Genomic DNA, 25039 nt, shown 5'->3' with positions numbered 1-25039 from the left:
ATACTTGTTGAGGATCAAAAGTTTCCAGTGGATAGATTTCTATCCACGCAACGTTATATCGTTCAATGGAAAATATTTTTTACATGTAACTGGACTTCTGTTGAAATTTTTTTATTTTTCAGCCGACTACACTGCCACCTGTTACTAACAACGGTACTAATATATACTTCGAACCCCACCAGCACTTGTGCTACCAAAATGAATCTGGTTACGAACTTTGCGAAGTATATACGGAATTTTCGAAACCAATCAATTTCAATATTGGACTTAAGCCTGCAGTTCCATTCATTAGTCCATATAATAAACAGAATCGAACTTGCAAATATCCTACAGGTATGTATTCGTTCAGATACACTATTAAATCTATAATATAGGAAACTTTAACTTCTTCTTAACTTCTAATTAGATCATTACGTAGAGTAGTAGAGAAGTAGAAAGTTGTAAACATATACTCTTCCTCTCTCTTTCAATAGTATGTTCCCTCTATCTTGAATATTAACAGAGTAGATGAAATTGAATTTATCCAAGTGCCCTTCAGCTTGACAAAAGACCAAAGTCCCTCAGTTAACAATATTCAACTTCCGCAGTACCAACTTAACTCAAATTGATCCCAGAAAACAAACTTATTGTCTACAAATCTGTCATTAAATCTGTTTGGTATCTGCGAGCAATTTTAATACATCAATAATCAAAAGTTACTTCTTACAGAACCATAAGTGTTGTCTTGCCCCTTGGTACATTTGAACCTGTCAAAAAGACTTTAAAATACCTTACAAACACTGCAATAGATTAGAATTGCACATCAATCCACTACTCCATCAATTCCTAGAACCCTAACCGGACAGAAAACTCAAAAAGGAACTGGTCTTCTAACCTAAAAGAAGGTTGTGGAGATACTATCACTGGAAGTGGCCTCATTACGTTAACAGGAACTCATCAGAGCTTACAAGTCAACCAAGTTTTGATTTCTAATAAAACAAAAATTAATTAAAAAAAAGATACCAGAATACTACGAATGATAACTGATGCTGCTTAGTATGTGTCCAAGCTTACCCTTTATGAAGACCAAAGTATTAAACACCACTGAAGACTAGAATCAATCAGTAAACAGTGACTCCATCAATTATTAGAATAAAACACTCCAAAGGAACTGGCCAGCTGATCTGAGAAACGATGAAAGGTTCACATAATGGAGAAGTTTCATGATGTTGTTAATATTATATTTAACGTGATGGTATTAAAATATAGATCAAAAGTAATTAATTACTGAAAAAATTTTTGAAATCCATCTATAAATGACTTAGAAATAAATTATTGAAGTTTACGTATTTTAGTACGGAACGTCTGTGGTTTTTGATTCGCCTGTGACGTCATTTGACCTATTCAATATCACCGCACCACGAATCATTCAAGTATTAGTTTCCGAGTTGCCGATATCTTTCTAAAAGATATCGGTAACTTTTCACGAATTTCTTCGATAGGTGGAAAATATATTAACTGTTTCATTCGGTCAGCTGTTAAGGAAACAGTTTTATTGAATATTTTACTTACTGGGCTTTTAGAAATATCAAAATCTATAGCCAGACGTACATAGGAATCGTCTAAACGAATTTTCTTCAATGATATTAAAATATCTCTTAATGGACTAGCAACACTTTCAGATAGTAGTTTCGTGAGAAAAAAAATCTCTTGTGGCAACCCCATATAAAAAATAACGTTTTTAGTTATTTTGTTTATGGTATCATTGCAATATTGAGGCTTGATTGTGTTTGAGAAGGAGCTAGCTGAACTGTTCAGTGAAAATATTGATGCTTTTGATTGGGAACTGCTTTGAGAAGATATCGATATTGTCGATGGAGAGTGCTGAGGAGATTCATAAATAATTTGGGAGTATTTATTTCCGGTATTTTTCGCACTGTTCCTCCTTACAATTGTTTGCACTGTTTGATTTTTCTGTGACGTTTTCATATTTACTTGAACTCCTTTGTTTCTCTTTTTATTGGGATGATTATCTGATTCTGTAAAAATAATACTCTCTGGTAGCGGATCCTCTATTTCATCTAACTCCATTTCATCACACACAATCATTTCAAAAGATTGAAACGAAGATGATTGACTTGAAGTCGACGGTACTTCTTTTGTTAATAGATAGATAAAATTCAATTCGACGTCTTTTTTCATACGCTACTCGTTCTTTTTGAGGTTTCACCGCCTTTTGACAGTCACATTTATGAGGACATATGTTGGCTTTTAACTTCAATGTTCCCCCAACTAGTCGATGTTTAACTAAATTTTCTGTGTCATTTTCAACCTGTAAATAAATTCGATATTCACAGTACTTACATACATATGAAGTAAATAACAAATATATTTACATAAAATTTATAGTTATTTTTACTGAATAAGTTATTCCGGACCTACTTACGATTCAATAGCTATATCGATCAGAAATAGGCACCTATTATTAATAGTTACATCAAAATGATCTTCACACACATATTCAGTGCTTGTAGGGCCAATTAAATCACGCTTCCTTGTTGTTATATTATTTGGTACACGAAAAAAAAATTATTGGGATTTTTAACTGTTGTGCTTTGACACATAGGAACAATACAATATTTCTAGGCATTTTTTTTAACTTCTGCCATCGGGTAATAAATAAAATGCGAATCGAACGGCGCAAGCAACTACACAACAATACATTCGTACGTACTCAGCGAATACGTGCTGCGTCGTTTAGGTCAAATGACGTCACACGATGGAGCTCCGCGTGTAATAAAATTATTCTTGCAAGCGCAACTTCCCATAACTTTTTAATTTCTTGAGATATTTTATTAATTCTTTCACGTGTTTGTTTTATTTTACTTAAATTTTTATAATTTATCTATATAAAAAAATGAAAACTTCTTCATTGGAGAAGGCTTCACCACGCCATGACCTTCTTGTTTTGAATGCTAATCCTTCTCTAAATTAAGAGGCAAGGTAACCAAAAAAAAAGCCTTACCTCAGACATTTATGCGTATTGCATCTATTTTTTCTTTTAGTATAAACAGATACAACTTATACGTTTGTCTTAATTTATGTTTGGTGTTAGTGACGTTTAAGATCAATTTTGATGGTATATCTCAATGACAATGAAAATGTCAATTGACTGTTGAACTTCTAATCTCATTCAAGAGTCTGTGACAAATTATTTTTTCTTGTATCTACTTAATTTTTGAGCTAGACAAATATTTATAATTGAATATGGTTTTATTGTTATTCAAAACATTTCCCATACGGTGCCTCATCACCAAAAGTCGATTTAATCAGCACACTGTTGTTGGTTTAAAATTTGAAAGTCATAGAAAATTGTCGCATAAAAATTTTCCAGATTTAATTCCATTTTTCGATCAAGATGAATGTTTCAAATATCTTTAAACAACAGATCGTATGACAACACGTTCTAACAACTTTATGACATCGCAATGACAGATTTGATATATTCATATCAGTGTTGTCATATCTTAAAACTCGAGTAGCAACACTCGTATACTAAATTAATCCATTAATCATTATTTTTTATTATTGTAGTCGAGTCGTTCCGATGCCGAATTCGTCCAGATGTAAAACAAAATTTGAAAAATCAAAATCCTGGTTGTGATCCACTTATCATATGCGAAATACATAATCCGTACAATAACGAAAATAGTTTATTGGAACGATCTCAATGTGGAAAAGGCAGTTTTTGGATATATCTCTTCATCAAATCTATCGCAGATATATTCTTAGCTGCGACAGTAGTTTTGATTAGTACAGCTGTAGTTATTGCCACCAGAGAAACATCGACTGGTGAGTATCAATAGATAATATATTTCAAACAGTTGTTTATATCTCAAAAACGAAACTGAAACATTTCAATGACTTCTACATCGACGATCTACCTTTGACAAAACTGTCAACCCGATTTATAGCTTTATCGAGGAAAGCACATTGATGTCGATGAGCTACCTCAATAAACTCGGCTAACCCCAAAATCCGTACGCAGCAACAGATCATCACCATCAATACCAATCGTGAAAATATTCTGGGGTAGCGTTGGATGCAATCTGATTGAGTTTTTATTACCAAGGTTATATAGTCCTAAACAGCTTCTAATACTTTACAAGTCCCAGATTCGTCCATCTTTTACATATTGCTCACACATTTGAGGCTCTGCTACCAAGCATACTCTGAGGATGGTCGATTCAATACAGAAGAGAGCAATTCGTCTTATAGGCGATTGAGAGTTGACGAGAGACTTAAGTAGCTAGAAAAGTCGCTGATCTGACTCTGTTTTCTAACATCCTACCTAGAGCAGTATTAGCAATATCTGGTGGACAGGCAGGCGTGGCTCATGAACACCGAGTTTGATTTGTAGATATCATTCGAACGGACCTTTTTGACTAAAAATGTTGTAACAAAATGTCTTTTAAGCATTTTTTTACATGCAGGAAGGCCTCTATTTTCACGAATAGTGACACAACTTCGGAATCCATGTCGTAACAAGATTTGGCTGGTATTTGTTATGTAATGATGAAATGTTGTTAAATAATATAATTAGACACTTGTGATTTGTACTTTTCATTACCTGGTCATCAAAGAATTTATTTTTTATTTTTAAGGCAGAGGAGATATTGGAAAACAATTCGCAGCTGGAGCTCTTGGATTTGCTGTATTTGCTCCAATCATTGGAGGTTGCGCTGACGGACACTATTTGGAATCAATCATCTGTTTCACTGTTCTAGCTGCAGTTGCTATTTTAATACTACTTGTGGATAAGTAAGTGACTTAATTATCGTCTAACTAATGCTGTGTAGATGGTTAGGTTAGGTTAGGTACAACTATTGTCGAGAAAGTTTCAGTTTAATATGCAAAAATATATTTTATTAAGAGCCTAGAAATAAGGATTTTTCAGTGCGCACGTTAAAAATTCTTATGGGAAGTCTTGCAAGCGTGGAAAAAACTATTAGACTTCCAAACACCTCCAGATCTAGAGTGAAATGGTTATTATCCACAATATCTACATTTACCAAAATTCAGTTTGTAAAATAGTTAATGGAATACCTAGATACCCGCAGAACCAAGGAAGTTATGGAACGTTCAAATGGAGATGTAAAAAATTTGATTCTATTAATTGGTAAATTGAGTGCTATTTCGTTCAGTTCCAAAAAAATTCATCTTTCATCCATATAAATCCTTGTTTGGTAAGGATTCAAAACTCGGATTATCATCCACTTACTTATCTAAAAATATAATTTCCAAATAAGAGAATGAAGATTTGCAAAAACTGTTTGAAGAGATTAATAACAGAAAATATGATAAATATTTCAAAAAATTGACACTGATAACATTAAACAAGAAGAAACAACATCAGCAAATCATGAAATAATTATGTTGGAACAACAATATTAGTTGGAATCCCAAAAGTTGACGAGAGACCTTTGGAAAGTAAAAACCTGATTGGAGAAGTTTTATTTAAAAAAAAACAAATTTTATCAAGGTGGCACTGCTTTTGGCATAATCAAAGATTGGAATATTCGAAATTCTGTACAAGAATAGTAATTGCCAAAAAGGGCGCCAGCGATTTTGCAAATTACGCATAATGCTTTAACTCCTTCGAGTAAAAACTCTTCAGGAACACAAAAATGAACAGGATTTTTGATCCAAATACAACTAACATTATGCAAATATAGCAACATAAATTGATTTCCTTTGTTGTAGCTCAATACCTTTGGGACCTCCAGAATGGTGGTGGCACACCCGATGCGGTCTCTTAGCCCTTCCCATGTCTTCTGTGAGAAAATATGGTTTGGAAGTAGCTTCTTTGGGTATAATATTATTTCTATTGGGAATATTTTGGAATGCTATTGACACATTTGTACCGTGGTAAGTTGTTTATTTATGAAAAATTCTATATCAGACTGTCCTCTCGTATCAGTTGATTATTGAGTTAAAGACTTCGTACAACCTTGAAGAAAGTTTATGAGCGATCTTGGAAAACTTAGGATTACAGGTTGTACCGTTAGAGGGCGGCCAAAGTGATCCAATAGAAAATCTTTATTATTGGTTTGTCTTTGGTCACAACATATTTAACCTATTTGCAAGTTTCAAATTGTGGGATATGTTACTAATTTGGATGACTTTCCACATTTCAAAATAAGGTGAAGAAAGTACACAACAAAACTCCAGGTGGTCAGATTATATTGTCAGTTGAAGAAGAAAGAAAAATCGAAACACATATTTTAGTAACATCAACATAAGGTTTTCCCTTGGATTTCTTAGATCTGGGAAAACTTATGAAGAATTATCTAAATCGAAAGGGCGTAAATATTAGTAGATTTAGAGATAATCTTCTTGGTACTGAATGGGTGAGATTGTTTTTGAAATGACAACCACCACTGACACAACGATTTGCCGCCAATATAAAATCCATACTTTGACAATTTAGAAAGAGAATTGGAGAGGGTTCCAACGGAAAATCTTTGAAATTACGACGAATCCAGCCTATCCGACGACCAAGGCAATGAAAAAGTCATCACAAAAAGAGGTTGCAAATATCCTAAACTCGTTCAAACAATCTAAAAATGTCATGCTGAAAATAAAATGGAAGCAAATCATTACGAATTATAAACTGAGTGGGAGCATACACCACGATTCCAAATTAAGTTTTTCCACGAATGCTTAAATCATTGACAGATGCCTTATTAAGACCAGGAAGGGAAAATTTAATAGTAGTAGATTTGAAAGAACAATTGAATGTCAGTGCCTCAGTTATTGACCTACTCGAAGAAAGAAGATTCGCCTGTCCAGGGGTAAAACAATCAAGAAAAAAAGTCAATGTAAAAGCTGGACATTCAAAAACAACCAGTTGCGGGTCCTAGTGGTGTTACGGCTTCCTCCAGTGACTCCGAAAGCTCTGTTAATATTTTAAGGGGAGAGATCAAGACTTCAGAGAACTTGAAAGTGAAAACGAAGACACACTAGAAAATACAGAACTGGATGCAACGAAAAACTTAAAATCGGAAAGTTTTTATTTGATTTTATTTGATTAAAAGGAAAGATCGGTGGATAGTGGATTGTTTCAGTGGTAATGGCCCACGCCAGATGACGTTATTTGGTACGTAGAAGAGATTTTGCAGGTCATAGAGGAACCTATTTCATCCAAAAGAGGTTTCTTCCTTAGCTAGTACTAACTACAATTTGGAAAGTCTCGATTTTTTTACTAAAGAATTTTTATGTTTTATTTTTCCAAATAATGTTCTTTTATTTTGCAATTAAAATCATTATAAAACATTTTGTTCCTTTAATTATTACTATGTTTATCTGCCTAAAAGCCTTATAAATAACACAAACCTTTTTGGCTATCATAACCATGGCTAAAGTCACCTATATCCCTGCGTGGGCAATTTTAAAAAAAGGGGACTTAGACATCCTTCGGCTTTTTGCAAATTTCAAAATTGAAAGTACTAATATAGACTTACAATATAAAACCAAGAACAAACATTTATAACATTTGGTTCAAAAGTTATAACGATGTAAAGTTTAAAAAATGGATCAAAGTGACACAAATTTACGGTGTTTTTAAAGAAAAGCTGATAATTTTGGCAATGCTGCACCATAGTTTCATCAACGCACAATTTTAAAGTGCGCATGAATCTGGTGACAGAGAACGTGTTCAAGATCTCTGTTCCAAACTTACCCAAATAATTTTTTTCCTAAAATAAGATTGATACGTCGGGTATAAAAAGATGAAAAAAAATAATAACTCTATTAGAAAATGTTTATCTATGTTTTTAGGATCGTGGTAACACAACAATACGGAGAACCTCTGATAATTGGACTTAGTATTCTTGTCGGAGCACTTCCAGCAGTAATTTTTCTGATATTTGCAGAGCTTATTGTTGATTTTTGTGGACACAATAATATTCTCATTTTTTGCTTCGTCAATTATATTTGTCATCATTTGGGTAAGTTAAAATCGCGTTTTCTCATTCCTAATATTGTAATTAAATATTTTTATATAAAATTTCAGGTCTTATGTTCATCACAAATGCCTGGTACATACTTCTTTGCGAATGGTTGGAAATTTTCACTCTGCATATTATGTACATAACTGTAGTTCTCTATTTAAGACATCTTGTACCTAGAAAATACATCGCCTGTGGACAAGCACTGCCAATTATTGCTCATTTTTGTTTAGGTAAATATAAATAAATATTCAGTTGATATAATATTGAAACTAATGCATCTTTATTCATTTTCTAGGACGTGGTTTTGGAGCACTCTTAGGAAGTCTAGCTTTCAGTGATTATAACACCGAATACAATTTCCAAAATGTTCATAAATACTTTTGCATCGCAGCCGGAGTTATAGCCATTTTATACTTCACTGTATATCATTTCTACATGAAACCTAAATGTGCTCCACCTATTCATGTTCCCCCAGCTCCAGCTCCTCCGCCATCTTTAGTACACAGTAAGTACAGAAAGGCTTAAATCAAAAATTAATCACTAAACAATTTTTATCACTGTAGTGACGGGCTAAATTCTTAAATTATCCCCTAAGAAAGTTTTTCTAACTGTACATCTTTAAAGCAACCAAAATCTACTATAGCAGTTGACTCTCGACGATGTGTCAAATGATCCTTAAAACTAAACCTTGTTGAACTCTTCAAATCTGCTATTTTAACTAAAAACCTTAACCTATATTATCAGCTGTTTACTAGTGTTATGAAGAGTAAAATGAACTACGAGCTTAATATTTTATCAATAACTTTAACGGTATAATACGAGTTCAATTTTTTTTCTCAACCTCCGATCGCTCCGTGCAGGCAGAAGAAAGCTGACGAGCGTTGTAGGCTCTTGTGTTGTGCGTGAATGGTGTCAAAAGTTTGAAGATGGCCGTAATGATGTGCATAATGAAGGGAGCCATGTTTTGTACTCTACTTGAATTTATTGGCGGCAACTTTCTTTGAAGAGGGCATTGAAAAGCTTGTCCACAGATATGAGAGATGTCTCAATCTCTTCAAATATTGAATAAATCGTGTATTGACAAAGGTAAAGCTGAAGCCAATTAATTAGAAACAACTAAAAGTTGTACCCTGTAAAGTACCCCACGGCGGTCATTTTTGATTAGGCATCTGCTGATTTTTACACGATTCGTTAGATTGTCTATTTAAAAATGTTCCTCCGTGGGGTAAACAAATGTTTTGGTCGTAAGTTTTTGAGGTTTCTGAATTTATTTAATTGTTTTGTTGGGAAATTGTTACTTAAAGAATGAAAGGATGTGCGAAATTTCCTCCCGGCAAGTGGATTTGGGTGGTTGGAGTGGTTTTTGTCCACTATGCAGTGTTGTGGCCAGTATAGGTAAGCGGTAAACATATTGGAAACTTGTGGAAAATGAGTAAGATTCTGACTTGAACGATTTGCATCTAATGCAAAGGGGTTAACTCCTCCTAAAAATTAAGTTTGTCTTTGTACCTTCTAGCTATTACTGGGTTATCACTTTCCAACCTTACTTGAAAATAATAATGGAAATAAACCCCAAAGTAACAATAATAATATTTCAAGCACAAACGTCCTAAATTTCATAAATTGCTTGAAATCTCAATTGCAGACTAGTTTTAAAAAATGCAAAAATACTCGGTTTCAGCTGTATTAATTTCACCGAAATAGTTGTAAAATGTAGTCATGGAGTCCTTTTAACATCATGAAATAATAAAACAATACAAAGCAACCCTCTGTACCGGAAAAACAAGAAAAACTAACACAGGTACATACGAGAAAAGTAATTGTTTCCCCCACGGCCGCAATTTTGACTTAGATCAACTGTTTTCTTAGAATGCCCAATATGTTAGATTGATATATGACACTAGAAACATAGCGGAAAGTACCATATGAAAATTAAATTTTCCATAATTTGAATATTTTATGTGGATCCTTATTATCTCTAGAGCCGAAGGATTCTTGGAATAATTTTTTTACTAAATTTCAACTTAAAAAAATTATTTGTTTGGTAATTATTGAATTATTTTTTACTTTAAGTAGCAGCGTGTAATTTCTATTTTATTTATAGGTATGAATGGTAATGGAAACTATACTCCTCTTAGAGTTTACCACAACAGTAAATCAAAGAAAGGCCACTTTAGATATTAAGTTAACATACAAATTAATCAACTAAAAATATATATATTTATATAATATATAAATATATTTACATATTTTTCTAAATTTTTCGAATATATCCGAATCTCTTGAGCTTATTGTATTTCATACAAACTCGTTACAACTATTGTTGTGTTATTTATATGGCACGTTATTTGTTTCACTGAATTTTCATGACGTTTCAGTTCTTGTATGTACTCGCTGATTATTAGGAAGCAACGAAGAGGCGGTAATCAGTAAACGTCTACTTCTCGTCATCGATGACGACCAAAAAAAAAACGTCCTTTATCAAGTGATTGGACAAAAATCATTGTAATACATCACTCAATGAGTCGTGTGACTAAGAAAAAACATTTTTTTGTCAAAAATAGATTTTGTTTTGTACGTTCTTAATTTATTTACACACTATACACTACACTTAACTTATAATAATTTACTTATAAATATCACTTGAATAATTTTCTACGATTACTTTTACAAATTCTTACTTTTCACTACGAATATTCAGTCAAAACTAAACTAACTGCGTTTACACAAATTAGTTATAAACCTAAATAAATTTCTACATTTTTCTAAAACGGAAAGAAACAAAAGAAACGTATAGACTTTTTTAGAAATTATTCAAAAGAAATACTGTAAATAAAAAGTTCGAAAAGGAAACATCAAAGGCGCTTCCGCCATTTATAAAAAATTGTGAGAGACGCTGCCGAAGAGGGCCGCGCGAATTCGCCATAGTAGCTGCACATGGCCGGGCCATTTTGCGAACTTATTATGAAACCAAAAATCTTTGAAAGTTGTTATATTTTGAGAAATATATAACGTTTTAAGGAATGAATTGAAAAAACAACCTAAATATTTCCATATTGGGGAGATTTTCAAGTAAAAATGTTGTGAATAAATGAAATTAAATTTGAAGATGGAAACCAAAAAATTTTTTTGAAAATAAATTATGGGAACAAACCTACATTTTTCGAGGAAAAAATGTAATATAGCCTAAAAAATGTTTTTTTTTTCTAAAAAAAATGTTATAAAACCAAAAATATTCGGAAGTTATGATATTTTGTCATAAAAACCAAGAAATATATATCATATTAAGGAATAATATGAAAAAAAATTGGATTTTTGCGTGTTCAAGATATTTTTTTAATGAAAACATGCCCCAAAATTCAGAATTTTAGGGTATTTTTTTAAGAAAAATTATTGTATTCACACACACACGCCTTTTTTTCATCAAGGAGCAATCTAATTTTGAATTCATTGTTTTGAAAATACCAAAAGTTATTTCACATGGCTGTCACTTTTTGGTGACTAATCGAATTGAAACTTTTACATTTGAAAGTTGGTACTTCATAATAAACGTCATATGGATTTGACAATGACAGCTATGTGTCAATCACATGACTTATTCGAGTGATGTATCATGGTATCGAAATTCTTGACAATGCGACCATTTTACGAAATTATTATTTTAATCCAATTTTTCGTTTCAATATTTGACGTATGTCTACATAATATGTGATACTGCCATTATATTTTTAGAAAAATATAGAAATTATTTAGATAAGAATTTATATATATACATATATCTATAGCTTTTCAACTTAAAAATAACTTTTATAATATTGATACTGCTTTCTATTTTCTGTTGTAAATTGTTTTTATAGTTTTTATATTTATTTTTTTTTACAATAAATATTTGAAAAGCAAGTTATACACCACAGTTAATGTGTTTTATTTTCACCTTCACTTCGATTACTCCATCCAATGCGTATTGGCATGTTGCACCAAAGATGTTTTCATCTAGTGAAGCGGTACTTCCTTCAAGAAAGTCACCAATCCAAATGGATTCCAAGATATTCGACTTCTTCCCTTTGTGGAATTTTATATTCGTTAATTCTAACGTGGGGATTATCACAAGTAATTTGGAATTTCTTGGTGTCCAAAGACGATAACTTGGTTATCGAAACGCGCGGCAAAGGCGTGAAATTTTTTGATTGTACTTTGAGCATATTAAAGTTGCGTTTGTTCTAGGAAATTTATCTCCTGATCATAATTTATAATATACAAAATAGACACATTCGACGTATGTCTTTTCGGGGACATTTGATACACCGTGGTTTAGGATAACAGTATGACTTATTATGGTCAAAGCATTGACATCGGATGTACTGTGGAATTTCTTGCCGTTGTTTTTGTTTTTAAAATTTGATTCTTTGATGTAAGAAATTTTCTATGTTATAGATTCTCTTGCTGTTGTTATAAGGTTTGAGGTCCATAAAATAACATCAGAAATGGGTTGTAATCCACATAATAGCGACAATAGTAAATAAAAATCGAGTCTGTAGCAAAATCTATTTACAGTATACAAATAAAACGTGATTTCTTTTTATAAAATAAAAAAAAATATTCCTAACTTTTTAAAAGTAACTCAACAATACAATAACACTGTCCTACCACTTATTAATGATATTTTTTTCACATTAAAACAATATCGAAATATCAGATTACAAACTAATTTACAAACATATTCTGTTTTCTTACACTTCACTTTTTAAACGATAATTAAAGTTTTTATATTTTTGAATAAAAAGCACCTAACAGTTTTATTTAGCACTAGGCGAATTTTCCATTCATGTCACCTCGAATATGACAGATTGTGATTGTTATTTACCAAAAAGTGAGTACAGTCAAAACACTTTTCGTTTATTTTGTTACTTTTTCAAAAAGTTAAAACATTCCTTTGGTTTTATTCTACTCAGTCGAAGAGTAATCTACTACCCATTTGCCCCTATACTATGTTACAAGGTTATTTGCAATTCAACCCATAAAGGCCAAGTGTTGCTAAATGTACAGTTTTTCGGCTTTTGTTTAAAGGAATCTGTTCAAATTGTATATTCTGATTAACTACCAGAAAACTCAATATTATATTAAACCCCCCGAACCAGTTATTTTACAAATGAAGATTACAATGATTGTAACTAGGCTTCCTGGTCACCAAATAGAGGCTGGAGCGGAATTTGTATTAGCAGATAGACATAGAATTGGTCTTACTGAAGAAGATATAACCAACCATATCAATACTAAAGGAAAACCATATATTACAGAAGTTGATCAAACAGCACCAAAGCCACCATCGGAAGAGGAAATTAAAAAGGTATTTTCAAGTTTAAGTACTGAAGAACTGTTAGCGATCTTCAACCTACGTCTAAATCCTTTTCCGAGCCAGACTACAATTAATATTATAATATGTCTGCTGTAGAGTTGCTTGACTATTTTTCGATGAAGATGTTTTCCAACATTCGCGTACAAAGACACGAGATTATGCAAAACTAGGCTGATCCAAACAGGAACTGAATGGCTTTATTGTAATTTTGTTCTTAGTGTGTATAACATTCTCCCTGGAAAACGTAGTTATTGGGACACCCAAGATGACATGCACAGTGATATGGTTTAAAATTTTCAAACATTGTGGAAAAAATGGTAAGTTTTGTGGTCACGAACCCATAAGGTTCAAAATTGACGAGTTTTGGACGTAGGACTAGATGAACGCGTCCTTTATTTTGTTATAATCTCATTAAAATTTAAAAAAATGTGTTTTAAAAGTATTATAATCAAGAAATCGACTTCATTGATGGCCCAATGACTATATGCATATTAGTCGGTCAATTAATAACAAAAATTTAGTATGCTGACAGTCAGAGTGTTAAATTGGATGCAAAACGTGCGACTCTGAATATTCAAATAAGAGAAAAAAATTAAGTAGGCCAAACTAAAACCAACGTGATATCTTTTGGCCTCATCTGTTCCTAATTATAACACAGGGTCTGATTTCTACTTTAGAAAAAAAACTCGGGTCTACAATGTCAGAGTTCACGCAGATATAGACCAGAAAATATGACGCACCGAGGAAGTGACTAGATAGTCACTATCCCTTTATGGAAAATTTGATAGTGTACGCAATTAACTGCGGAGGGCAAAACAAAAATTTGACTTTGATTAGTTTATGGCAACAATTAAGTAAGGAAAAAGTCTCCGAAAATATAGAACGCCGGTTTTTGGTTTCCGACCATTCTCTTTTGCCATTGGGCAGATTTTACAGCGATGGAAACATACAAGCGCAAGAATATAAAAATAACGTATAGAAAAGATCAGAACTTTATTTCAATACAAAACAAAATTTGGAAACGATACCCAATACTATTTCAAGATATATTGGGGAATTTGGGTGTTTTTTGTTTCAATAAGACAAAGGAAAAGTTATCGTAGCTAATTGGGTAGCAAATTCCTCCTGTCTTGATTCATTTTGACACACGATGCGCCAAACACACAGTATATACAACAGAAAATTATAAATCACAAACTATCATTTTTTTTGTTGGTGATTAAAGTGGTTACAAGAAGGAATAATACTTAGTATTATTGTACATTTCGCCTAGAAAAATTTGATTTAAATTTTATTTTTCAATACTTCCGTCAGTATCACCATTAACTAGTCCATATTTATTCTTAACTAACTTGTCGATTTCGTTCGAACGTTCGAGCATTATTTTAGCTTTTTTAACCGATTTAACTTCTTCATCATCTGCTATTACTTCGATCGGTTGATCATCTGCTGTTTCTTTATTAGTGTTATTGGTCGTTTTTCGTACCTCTTCATCCGGGTCTCCATTAGCCAAACCATTGATACGATTCGAAGTATCATCAGTAATACTGTCAATGTCACCGAGAGGATCTTTTTCTACTACAGGCTGAAAAGTAGAATCATAATTTCATAATTTTGTCGTATTTAGTGACAAAATAAATAAATTACATAAAGAAAATTGTTCATGAAGGGGATGCGCCCGAGAAAATCGGCCGCTGGTCCCCCTGAAGAACATCAAGGTCTAACGGTTCCTTGAGGAGGCTGTTTTGTAATTGAACGCACAAGCGAATTAAGCATCTGTGTATCATAGAGAGAAGAAGAGAGACGTTTATGGAAAAATGCGTTCTAGATATCTTTAGACATCGGTCAAGAAATATGAAACACACTGTATCCGATTTGTTTCAAACTCATATTCAGATCAGACTCTTACCACGATCTCATCATCCGCAGGATCATCAGGAATTGTTATACACTCGGCAGGAACATTCTGCAATGCGGAAAAAGATTTCACTCTTAAAAATCCTTTAGGTTGTAGGTCAGTTGTGCTGGATAATTTGTTGACGGATTTACTTGGAGTTATTCTGGTTACGCCGCTAGATCCCGCTTTAGATATAGTAGTAATGCTAGAAGTACTTCCTGAAGTTCTCTTCAAGATAGAAACCTCTGGGAGTCTTAACGTTGATTGAGAAACTATTGAACCTCCTTTGGAAGCGGTGGTAGTATATATCGCTTTAGGAGTTGAAGAAACGGTTGCGGTTTTACTAGTAGAAGTAAGGGTTGAGGGTGTAGGATCCGAAGGTATAAATATGACGTCATCGTCGTCTTTACTTGAAGAAACGTTATGGTGTAGAGGAGGCGGTGTATTGGAAGTTGTGGAAGCCGGCGGGTTTTTAGGAGGAAATCGGATGTTCTTGATACCTGAAAAAATATATTTTTATTAAAATATTTCAAACTATTTTATACTTATATATATATATATATATATATATATATATATATATATATATATATATATATATATATATATATATATATATGTATATATATACTATTTTATATTTAATTTCATTAAAATAATAATTGATCTAGTTATTATAATATTACATATTTATTTGTTCACCACAATCATTCGAACTAATTACATATTTACTTTACTTATACAATTGTTAATTAATAAAAATTGTTATCGTTACCAATTAATAACTGGGACGAAGACACAACAAAATATTCGATTTGACACAGATTCAAGGAGATATCAATATTAAAGTGACTTATAGTAATGTTCGATTACTTCATTTCCCATTTCATGGGGTTTTGAAATGAACTGCGATAAATTTACATACCTGCTATAAATTCCGTTCTCAAATTCTTCCTAATTTGTATAAGAGAATTGATAGAGCTACTCAATATTTCTTGTAATTTATTGTGTACGACAGCGAGCGATTCGACACTTGTTGCATTTGCTTGCGCTCTGTTGAGTTGAGTTAACGTATAAGAAAGGTTGGAGTTGACACGAGCCGAGGACCGTACAGTTTTTTCGAACCATTCATGTTTTGTAGTCGTTGATGGACGAATGGGTCGCAGTACAGGTTGTCTGGTAGACAATACTGGAGTTGGTGTTTGCACGCGAGCGTTAACTGGAGAAGCACGAATAAAATTGGATTGGGGACGTATAGCTATAAAAAAATAAATTTATATTGCATACAATCATCAATAAAGTTTAGAAGCAGTGAAAAATAAATGCGCCAAATGCACAGCAATGAGTTTTTTTTTAAAAAAGTTAATATTTGACGGGAGAAAATTAGGGTGATTTTTCGATATTATGTCAAAATAATGTGAAAAATTGAATATTTCAAATCAAATAAATCACAATGTATATGGGACATAAAAAGGTAAGTTTTTACAAAATTTTCATATAAAAAAACGAAAAACTAGGCTTTATGAATTTTTCACATAAATTTTGAGGTTATGTATAAAAAGTGAGAATACAAAAGTGTAGATCTTCTTATTTTCTACAACTTTATCATTTGACTTTTTTCATAAGACTTGTAATTTTACCGGAAATCGAGATAAACCGTTTTTTACCCTTAAAAACCCACCCCCTTTTCCTTCTCGACCTCAGATCGCCCATAAATCATTTTTCCTTTCATTTTTACTATATTCTCCTTCTTTTCCAATAGACCCTGATCTATATTGACATAGTTTTCGACCCTAGTCTATATTGACATAGTTTTGGTTTCAAAAATGTTCGATCCTAGTCCATATTGACATTGTTTTGGTTTCAACAATGATCGATCTTGGTCTATATTGACATAGTTTTCGACCCTGGTCTATATTGACATAGTTTCGGTTTCAATAATTATCGACCCTGGACCATATTGATAAAGTTTTAAATATTTTCTTCATATAGAAAATGTAATTTCCTCAATTATATCACGAAAAACACATTTTTGATAAAATGAGACCTACCAGAAGTATTGACGACCTGTACTTTAGATCTGTTAACTTGCTGCGGCGTGACAACCCTGAGTTGCGGCGATTTTGACACTGACGAAGTTGTTGCTGTTAAAACTGAAGTTTTGTTTGATGGTATCGAAGTTGGAAGAGGAGTTGGTGAATCTCTATCCAACACCGGAGTATAATCGGGATCTTCTTCTGTTGTTCGTTTCCTTTTTTTAGATTGTGTAGAACTAGAAGGAATTGGTTCTACTTGTTTTTTCTTTTGGGGTAAACAGCAATGGCAGTGATCCGTATTCATGTAAGCTTCGGGGTTTGGCGCAGTACTAACCATTCTAAAATAAAAATTATCAATAAAATCGTAATAGGGCAGAATAGAAACATTTATTAACGGACGACAACTTCATTTTACCTCATTTCTCTTTGCACATATTCCATAAATTCGGCGCAGTGAATTCTAAGATGTATCAACTGTGAAGGATTGCACTTGAAACATAACCAATCATCGCTTTTTTGAATTTCTGTTAATTTTTTTCTGTCAAAATTAATACGTATACATTTCTGAAAAAAAAAAAAATAAAAATTATTGTGTGGCGACCACTCCACGTGCCCTCGCATTTAAAAATACGTAATACAGGTACATATTCATTCACAATATTTTTCACTTTACGATCGTTTTCCTCAATAAAACAATTATCCTTCGACCCCGAGAGTTCAAAGTTACCTTTTTAATCTCTTTTGGTTGTTTCACACTGTATGAATTGAGACATCACTGATTGGTAGATGAAAATTGGAGTCGGATCTTACCTTACAAAATACCATTTCACAAGCAGAGCAGCACAAAACTTGTCCGCCTTGTCCACACCATCTACAATACAATTCGCTTCCGTCTTCGTCCTTTTCGAATTCTCCACTGGTGTAAAAGTGAAAACATTTTTTACAGATAAGGACTTTCAATAACGGATGAACGAATCTGTTGCCTTGGCCATCCAAGGCGCTGCCCAAGTGTATATTACATGCCGTACAATGGATTTTTGTCAACTGTACTGGATTTTCTACAATAACAAACATATAATCATAACATGGGAAAATTTTGGAAATGGAACAATTGTGCTGCAATAACACTACAAAAAAAATTGATTTTGAGTACTATAGTTTCAAATACTGAGAAACAAAAACCCTTCAAGAGAAGGATTTAAGAATTGTGAGACTGGCAGTTTTTTCTGCATCTGAAGCATGGACGATGAGAAAAAAATTGGAAGTATTGTAAGACTGGCAGTTTTTTCTGTATCAAAGCATGGACGAAAAGAAAAAAAAATGGAAGCATTGTGAGCCTGTCAGTTTTTTAGCAGCATGGACGATAAGAAAAAAATTTGAAAGCATTGTGAGACCGGCAGTTTTTCCTGCATCAGAAGCATAGACTATGATAAATAAATGGATCATTGTGAGACCCGCAGTTTTTTCTGCATCAGAAAAATGTACGATGAGAAAAAAATTGAAAGCATTGTGAGACTGTCAGTTTTTTTGCAGCATGGAGTATGAGAAAAAAAATTGGAAGCATTGCAAGACTGTCAGTTTTTTTTCCATCAGAAGCATGAAAAATGAGAAAAAAATTGGAAGCATTGAGAGACCGGCAGTTTGTTTTGCATCTGAAGCATTGACGATGAGAAAAAAATTTTAAAGCATTATGAGACCGGCAGTTTTTTCTGCATCAAAAGCATGTACGATGAGAAAAAAATTGTAAGCTTTGTAAGACTGTCAAGTTTTTTTTGCATCAGAAGCATGGACAATGAGAAAAAAAATTGGAAGCATTGTGAGACTGTCAGTTTTTTTGCAACTGAAGCATGGACGTTGTGAAAAAAAATTTGAGGAAGAAAAATACGGAAAAGAAAAATATCTATCAAAATAGCAGAAGGAAATTGGAGAATATGTACAAACAGAACTATTAATGACATACAAGAAGCTGTAAATAACACATTGAGTTATACCCTGTTTTTAAACTAGTTGTTGGAAGTTCTACTTGCATGGTTTGAGAAAAAAACAGTTTTGGATAGTTTATATACAACTTTCATTATAATATCCTAAATTCGCGCCAATAAGGGGTGGGGTTTTAAGAAATCGATTTTTGCAAAAAAAATCATCTTTTATTTTCTCCGGATTTCCCGGAAAATTTTTGATCCAATGTTAATTCTGAATACATCAGTTGAAATTAGAGTAAATAGCGCACACTTTGAAGATTGGTCCCGATAGGTCAATGTAGGACATAATGGGACAAAATTTTGAAAACTTACTTTCGCCGTACGTTTTGGCTTTCAATTCGAGTTCTTCTGCAGTCAAATCAAAATCAACTGAAAATAAATAAAAAAATTATCAAAAGAAAATTTGCGATTTTTAATATTTATTGTTACCTTCAGCGCCTGTCATTTCGTCGACAAACGTAGAAAAAATCGGATCGTAAAGTTGCAATGGACTTTTATTGAGTTCATGTTCGGGCGCAGGAGCGTCTGTAAACAAACAATGTAAAATCACTACAATTCAATCGCTCATTTCAAGTTAACAAAAAGACTTTTAATATCGTTCAGTAGTGAAAGAAGGTATTTTGTTATCTAAGAAGCATACATATTATCCGTTAACCTAACCTATTCGCGTTTCAAAATTTTTTTAAGTTTCAAGTCTCAAAATTTCGAAAATAGTTGCTAGACTTATTCAGTATCCTAAAACCTCCTAGAATCCAGAAAATCAAAACCGTCCAACCGGAGAAATTTGATATCAATGACAATCGTTTGATAAAGATAAAAAAGGCGGAAAAAAGGAGTTAGTTACGGGATAAAAATAAAAATTCGAAAAAAAAAACCCAAAAGTGTATAAAGGGATTGAAGAATTCTAAGCTCCCCTAGACCCTCGACCCTTTTTGGACCTTCTACTTACCTTACTGCTGCAGTAAAAAACAATATCAAATTGTTATAAAAGTAAATAATAGATACTGACTAAAAAAACAAGAAAATGTTTATGAATAACGAAAATCGAAGCACTTTGAGAATCTTGGTGATCTTACTTACCATTATTTGTAATAACCGGTACTTCATCAACTTCCATAGATAGTTCCGGCATCAAAAGAGAAGGATCAAAATCTTCATCCATATCAACATCTTCTTCACCTAATTAAATTGAAATAAATGAAAGCTGGGGGCAACGGCAACTGGTAATTAAATTACAAGAAAGTATCCAAGTTACAGTAACTTAGTTCCTCTATCAGAAAAAATTAGTTTCAAGATAAGTCAAATTATTGTCAAAAATGTCGGTCTTTTACAAAGCAACAAAATTTTATTACACTTGAGAAACTTTTTTTCCTATCTCCATATTCTGGAGGAAAAATCTTAATTAGTCTAGGCAACAAGTGCTTTTGGGGTTTGGTTTTTTGCTTATATCAAAAAACTATCTGAGATATTGTGAATCTGGAAAAAGATTCCAAAATTTCCAACTTCGAGAACTGTAGGAACAATATTTATTATTAACGCCCCCTTCGAACGATTTAACAAAAACTATTATTTAAACGTTGTAAATATAAGAATTTTTATGTGAAAACGTTTCAACTCAATAAGATTGAAATTAAAATATAAACAATTGAAAATGTTGAATTCCTTTTTGGATTACAAATTCATGGTAAAAGGTCGACCTTTGGAATATAAGTCATAACAATTATTTTTACTGAGTTGACAAAAATTTTAATTTGATTCATATGACAATGGTGATGGAAGACCTCCACTGTTTCTACTTTATCTTATTAGTATAATAAAAAAAAACAAACCTTGTTTTTCTTCTTCGGATTTTGATAAATTGTGATCTTTATTTGAATCAGAATTCGTTTTGAATTCATCTTTGCTTGTATTTTTCTTGTTCTCCTTTTTATCGGCATCGTTTTTCGAATTGTTTTCTTCACATTCAAGTGATTTTCCAGAGTAATCGTCAGGAATTTCCGTACTATCCATGTCTTCCGCATTTTTTATCTCAATCACTTCATCTTTCTCTGTGTCATCTTTATTATCAAGATCACTTTTTTCATCTGTTTCAACTTCGATGACTTCTTTCGATTCTTCATCATCAACTACTTCTGTTGTACCACTATCTTCTAATTTAGCTGCATTTTTTTCCTCCTCGATTTTTTCTTTGTTGTCTTCTGACTGTTCATTTGTTATTTTGTTTTTTTCTTTTTCAATTTCATCTTCATCTTCTATTCCACTAGTTTCAGATACTTCTGTATCTCTCGGTGAGTCCATTTTTTCTTCATCTATTGTTTTACCACCTTCTTCTGTTTCTATGTTAATTGTGTTACTGCAGTTGTCATCTTTATTAATCTCATTTTCATCACTAGCATCATTCGTGACGGTAGGTTCCACCTTTGTAGCATCATTTTTTATATTGTTTCTAACTTCAGATTGATCCTTAGTTATATTAATTTCAGTCTTATCTTCTTTTGTCACACTTGATCCTTCTTGTATACAATTCTCAATCATCCCAGATTCAGACAATTGGTCTTCGCTAGTTTCTGTCGATCTAACAAAATCAACTTTTTCACCTTCACAGTCACTATCTAATAAGTCTCTATTCACAGGACTCAATGGTTCTCCACCATAATCACTATGTGCTGGACTCAATAGTAGTTCTTCTTCTTCTTCTTCGCATTCATCGTCACTTTCACTTTCCATTATTTTGGACTCTAAAAAGAACAAAAGAAAAATAAGAAACTATACAATATACAGGATGATAACAAGACGAGACGAAAGAGGAATAGGTCATCTAAGGACACAGAAAAATTTATAATACATAATTCGAAGACAGATTAGTTCAATATGTTACAGAGGAAGTTACAATATACTGGCAAACAACTCAACGTTCAGCAAATGAAGAAAGGACAATACAAGCAACACTAATTTGGGACAAAACAGGACAGTAATTCAAGTGCCTATGTTGAAAAAAAAAACAATTTTAGCAAGAAAACATGAGGATCTTAGCGAAATGCTGAAATATATGGAAGAAGGAACCTGAAAATTGAAGAATAGATCAACTATTTTTTTTTATCATGACGATTTTGTTCACTAAGTAATTTCAAATTCTAAACAACTAATTTAGTTCCATATTCAAACTACGAATATCTTAAGTAAATGAAACTAATCTGGAACGACAAAAAGAAGAAATAAAAATAAACAAAGGAGTTATACAAGGTGACTAGATCTCTCCAACCCTGTTTAATGTAATTTTAGAGAAATGAGAGTAATGAGAAAAGCAAAATTAAATAATAAAAATATTATAACGAATCAAATGTAGGCTGTAGCATACGCAGAAGATGTAACAATATTGACTAATATAGGAGAAAAACTAATAAAGGCAATCAACAAACTAAAAATGGAAGCAAGAAAAAGTCGGTCTAGAATTGAACCAAGAAACACCAAAAACATGAAAATAGAGGACGAAAGGGGAATGGACTTTTCAAGGACACAAAAAAATGTATTTGAAACTGTATCCTCGTTCAATTATTATAACATGTCTAAAGAAAGAATAAGAGAAAGAACACAAAAAGAATATCAAACATTTGGAAATAGTGAAAATTTACTTAAAAGCAAGAATATTAGTAAAAATAACAAAATAAAAACATATAAAACATTAATTTCTTAGACCTTTTTTATGTTTATAAATCTCTCTTGGACAGTTTTATTTTGAGTTCACAACCCACAACACCATTAGAAATTAGTTTTTTTTTTATAATTTTTCAAAAGACAGATATGAATTTTGACGTTGCGACTACTTTCAGTATCTTCAAAAATTATAAAAATAAACTAATTCAAAGATACCTAAAATCAAGACGATTTCGAAACATAAAACATTAACAAGACCAGAGATTCCATAAGCCATGAAAAAAACTCTCTCATAAATAAAAAGGGACAAGATCTGAAGATAATCGAGAGAAAAATACAAAGAACTATACTCAGACCAAATATTACAAGAGATAAAGAGAAGAACTGGGAGGAGAAAGTATGATAAGGATATAAAAGCCCAAAGACTAATTTGAGCAGGACACACAGAAAAGGAAACCTACAGAAACGGCAAGGAAGATAACATAATGAATATGTCTATGGCTAAGAGACAGACACAGGTCAAGAAATACCTGGAGAAAACAAAATGAAATTCACAAAGTAGATGTTCTCAGACCACTCCTGCAATATTTATGAGGTAGATATTGAATAAATCAAAGTTGAGGTGGATGTAATTATATTAATTATGTATGGTTATTCATCAAAATAATTTTAGTTTTATCATTTTAATGTTACATTAACATTGAAGTCATCAAAACCGTGTATTATTAATTTCAGTTAGATACGTATATTAAAGTTTAGATTAAATATATACACAATAATTAATTTAAAGTTATATACGAACCCCTTTTGTCTTCTTTGATACCTTCAGTTCCTTTGGCTTCTAAAATGTGAAACATACGTTACTAACATTTAAAATCTAAATCAAATAATAATACCTGAACTTTCAGAATTGTCCTCGTAAACTTTGTTTGGAGGAAAATTAGATTCCTTGTCTAGAATTACAAATAAAAATTTTAAGGTTATGCACTCAAAGTATTAATTGTAAATAATACCGTTTGTGTGAAGATCTACGTCCATGGTGTTATTTAGGCGTTTTTCTCTATTTTCTTCATAATTACTTATAGTTTCTAAAAATATCAGATACAACACAAGAATTTCACTATCGTTAAATATAATTTCTTACCAATTTCCATTTTCAAAAGTAAACTCTAACATATCCATTGGACGGTTTACACATTAAATATGACACCCCGGTGTCATCTGACGTAAAAATATTAAAGTACCTGATAAATAGTCCGTTTACTTTCAAATATTCAATTTCAAACACTTAAACTTTTCAGTTTTAATAAAATTATTTTTTAATGTCACTATATTCACAATACAGGTTCGTATCACGCCAACATGGAATCGAGATGATGTGGTAACAAAATAGAAATGGCGGGACAACTACAGAACGAGTCGATGTTTCTCAGGGAAAACTGTTTTGTCCCAACATGTATAAAAACTATATTGTTGACGTAAGTCGATGATTAATTCGTGTATAGCGAACTGTATTTGTCTATCACCGCATTGCGACGAAATCTATTAGTTAGAAATATCATCGACAGTTAGCGCTACAGTCGTATTGCAAGATGGCGTTAATCTACAACCAATCACAATATGTTTGTAATTGGGGTTTTAAATTACGTGATTTTCATTATACGTAGTGGTGAAACTGAAGACACAGATTAGATATGTGATCTGTTATGTTATAAGTTATTTAAATTTGTATGAAAAAATCGAATTATTGCTGCTTACACAATTCCTATTTGTACCAGTTTTATTTCAAACTTCCCGCTTTTTGACCTTGAATTTGAAAATTAGTCTATATACAGTGAAGATTACCGGTTTAGTGTTTATCAGTTGGCGCTACTGTCGAGTAAAGTCCTGTTGTATAATTGAATGTTAATATAAGGAAAATTTATTTTTAAATTATATTAACATATGGCAACCGTGCATTTAATATTTCGAACATGCTGCAGTAAGCATTGTTTGGAATAAAAATAGGACAAAAGTTTACGAAAATTAAAATTGTTTCGACTGTAATACTAATCAGAAATAAATCTGGTTAATCTACAAAAAATAATGACATCTGACACTAGCACCGACTGCGCATGAACAAT

At 32.2% G+C, this 25039-nt stretch overlaps 2 protein-coding genes across 2 annotated transcripts in view; one reads left to right on the top strand and one right to left on the bottom strand.

Moving 5' to 3' along the window:
* LOC130904080 (uncharacterized) overlaps nt 1-11904 on the top strand; it is a 40430-nt gene extending 28526 nt beyond the window's left edge. The window contains exons 6-13 of the mRNA XM_057816633.1: nt 123-333; nt 3574-3831; nt 4644-4800; nt 5743-5907; nt 7819-7988; nt 8054-8221; nt 8287-8496; nt 10096-11904. Coding sequence (XP_057672616.1) covers nt 123-333; nt 3574-3831; nt 4644-4800; nt 5743-5907; nt 7819-7988; nt 8054-8221; nt 8287-8496; nt 10096-10175 — 1419 coding nt within the window. The 3' untranslated portion in view covers nt 10176-11904. The remainder of the gene's footprint in view (nt 1-122; nt 334-3573; nt 3832-4643; nt 4801-5742; nt 5908-7818; nt 7989-8053; nt 8222-8286; nt 8497-10095) is intronic.
* A 618-nt stretch (nt 11905-12522) lies between these two features.
* Nucleotides 12523-24463, bottom strand: LOC130903907 (transcriptional regulator ATRX-like). Its single transcript, XM_057816284.1, has 14 exons — nt 24061-24463; nt 23930-24004; nt 23813-23869; nt 23719-23757; nt 21092-22000; nt 20343-20441; nt 19692-19787; nt 19575-19631; nt 18091-18338; nt 17696-17844; nt 17296-17618; nt 16170-16502; nt 15257-15744; nt 12523-14932 (listed from the first exon to the last, which is right to left on the bottom strand). The coding sequence occupies exons 1-14, from the start codon at nt 24068-24070 to the stop codon at nt 14639-14641; spliced, it is 3177 nt and encodes a 1058-aa protein (XP_057672267.1). The 5' UTR covers nt 24071-24463; the 3' UTR covers nt 12523-14638.
* Nucleotides 24464-25039: the final 576 nt, after the last annotated feature.

Source organism: Diorhabda carinulata, chromosome 2, assembly GCF_026250575.1.
Source record: "Diorhabda carinulata isolate Delta chromosome 2, icDioCari1.1, whole genome shotgun sequence".
NCBI lineage: Eukaryota > Metazoa > Arthropoda > Insecta > Coleoptera > Chrysomelidae > Diorhabda > Diorhabda carinulata.
This window is presented reverse-complemented; position numbering and strand designations above follow the sequence as displayed.

Excerpts from the sequence above, each read along its gene's own strand:
- LOC130903907 (XM_057816284.1), bottom strand. Across the intron at positions 20,442-21,091 it reads ATCCGAAGAAGAAAAACAAG|GTGAAGAAGATGTTGATATG; the intron begins GTTTGTTTTTTT and ends CAATTTAATTAG. Across the intron at positions 18,339-19,574 it reads AGCCAAAACGTACGGCGAAA|AAAATCCAGTACAGTTGACA; the intron begins GTAAGTTTTCAA and ends TTGTTATTGTAG.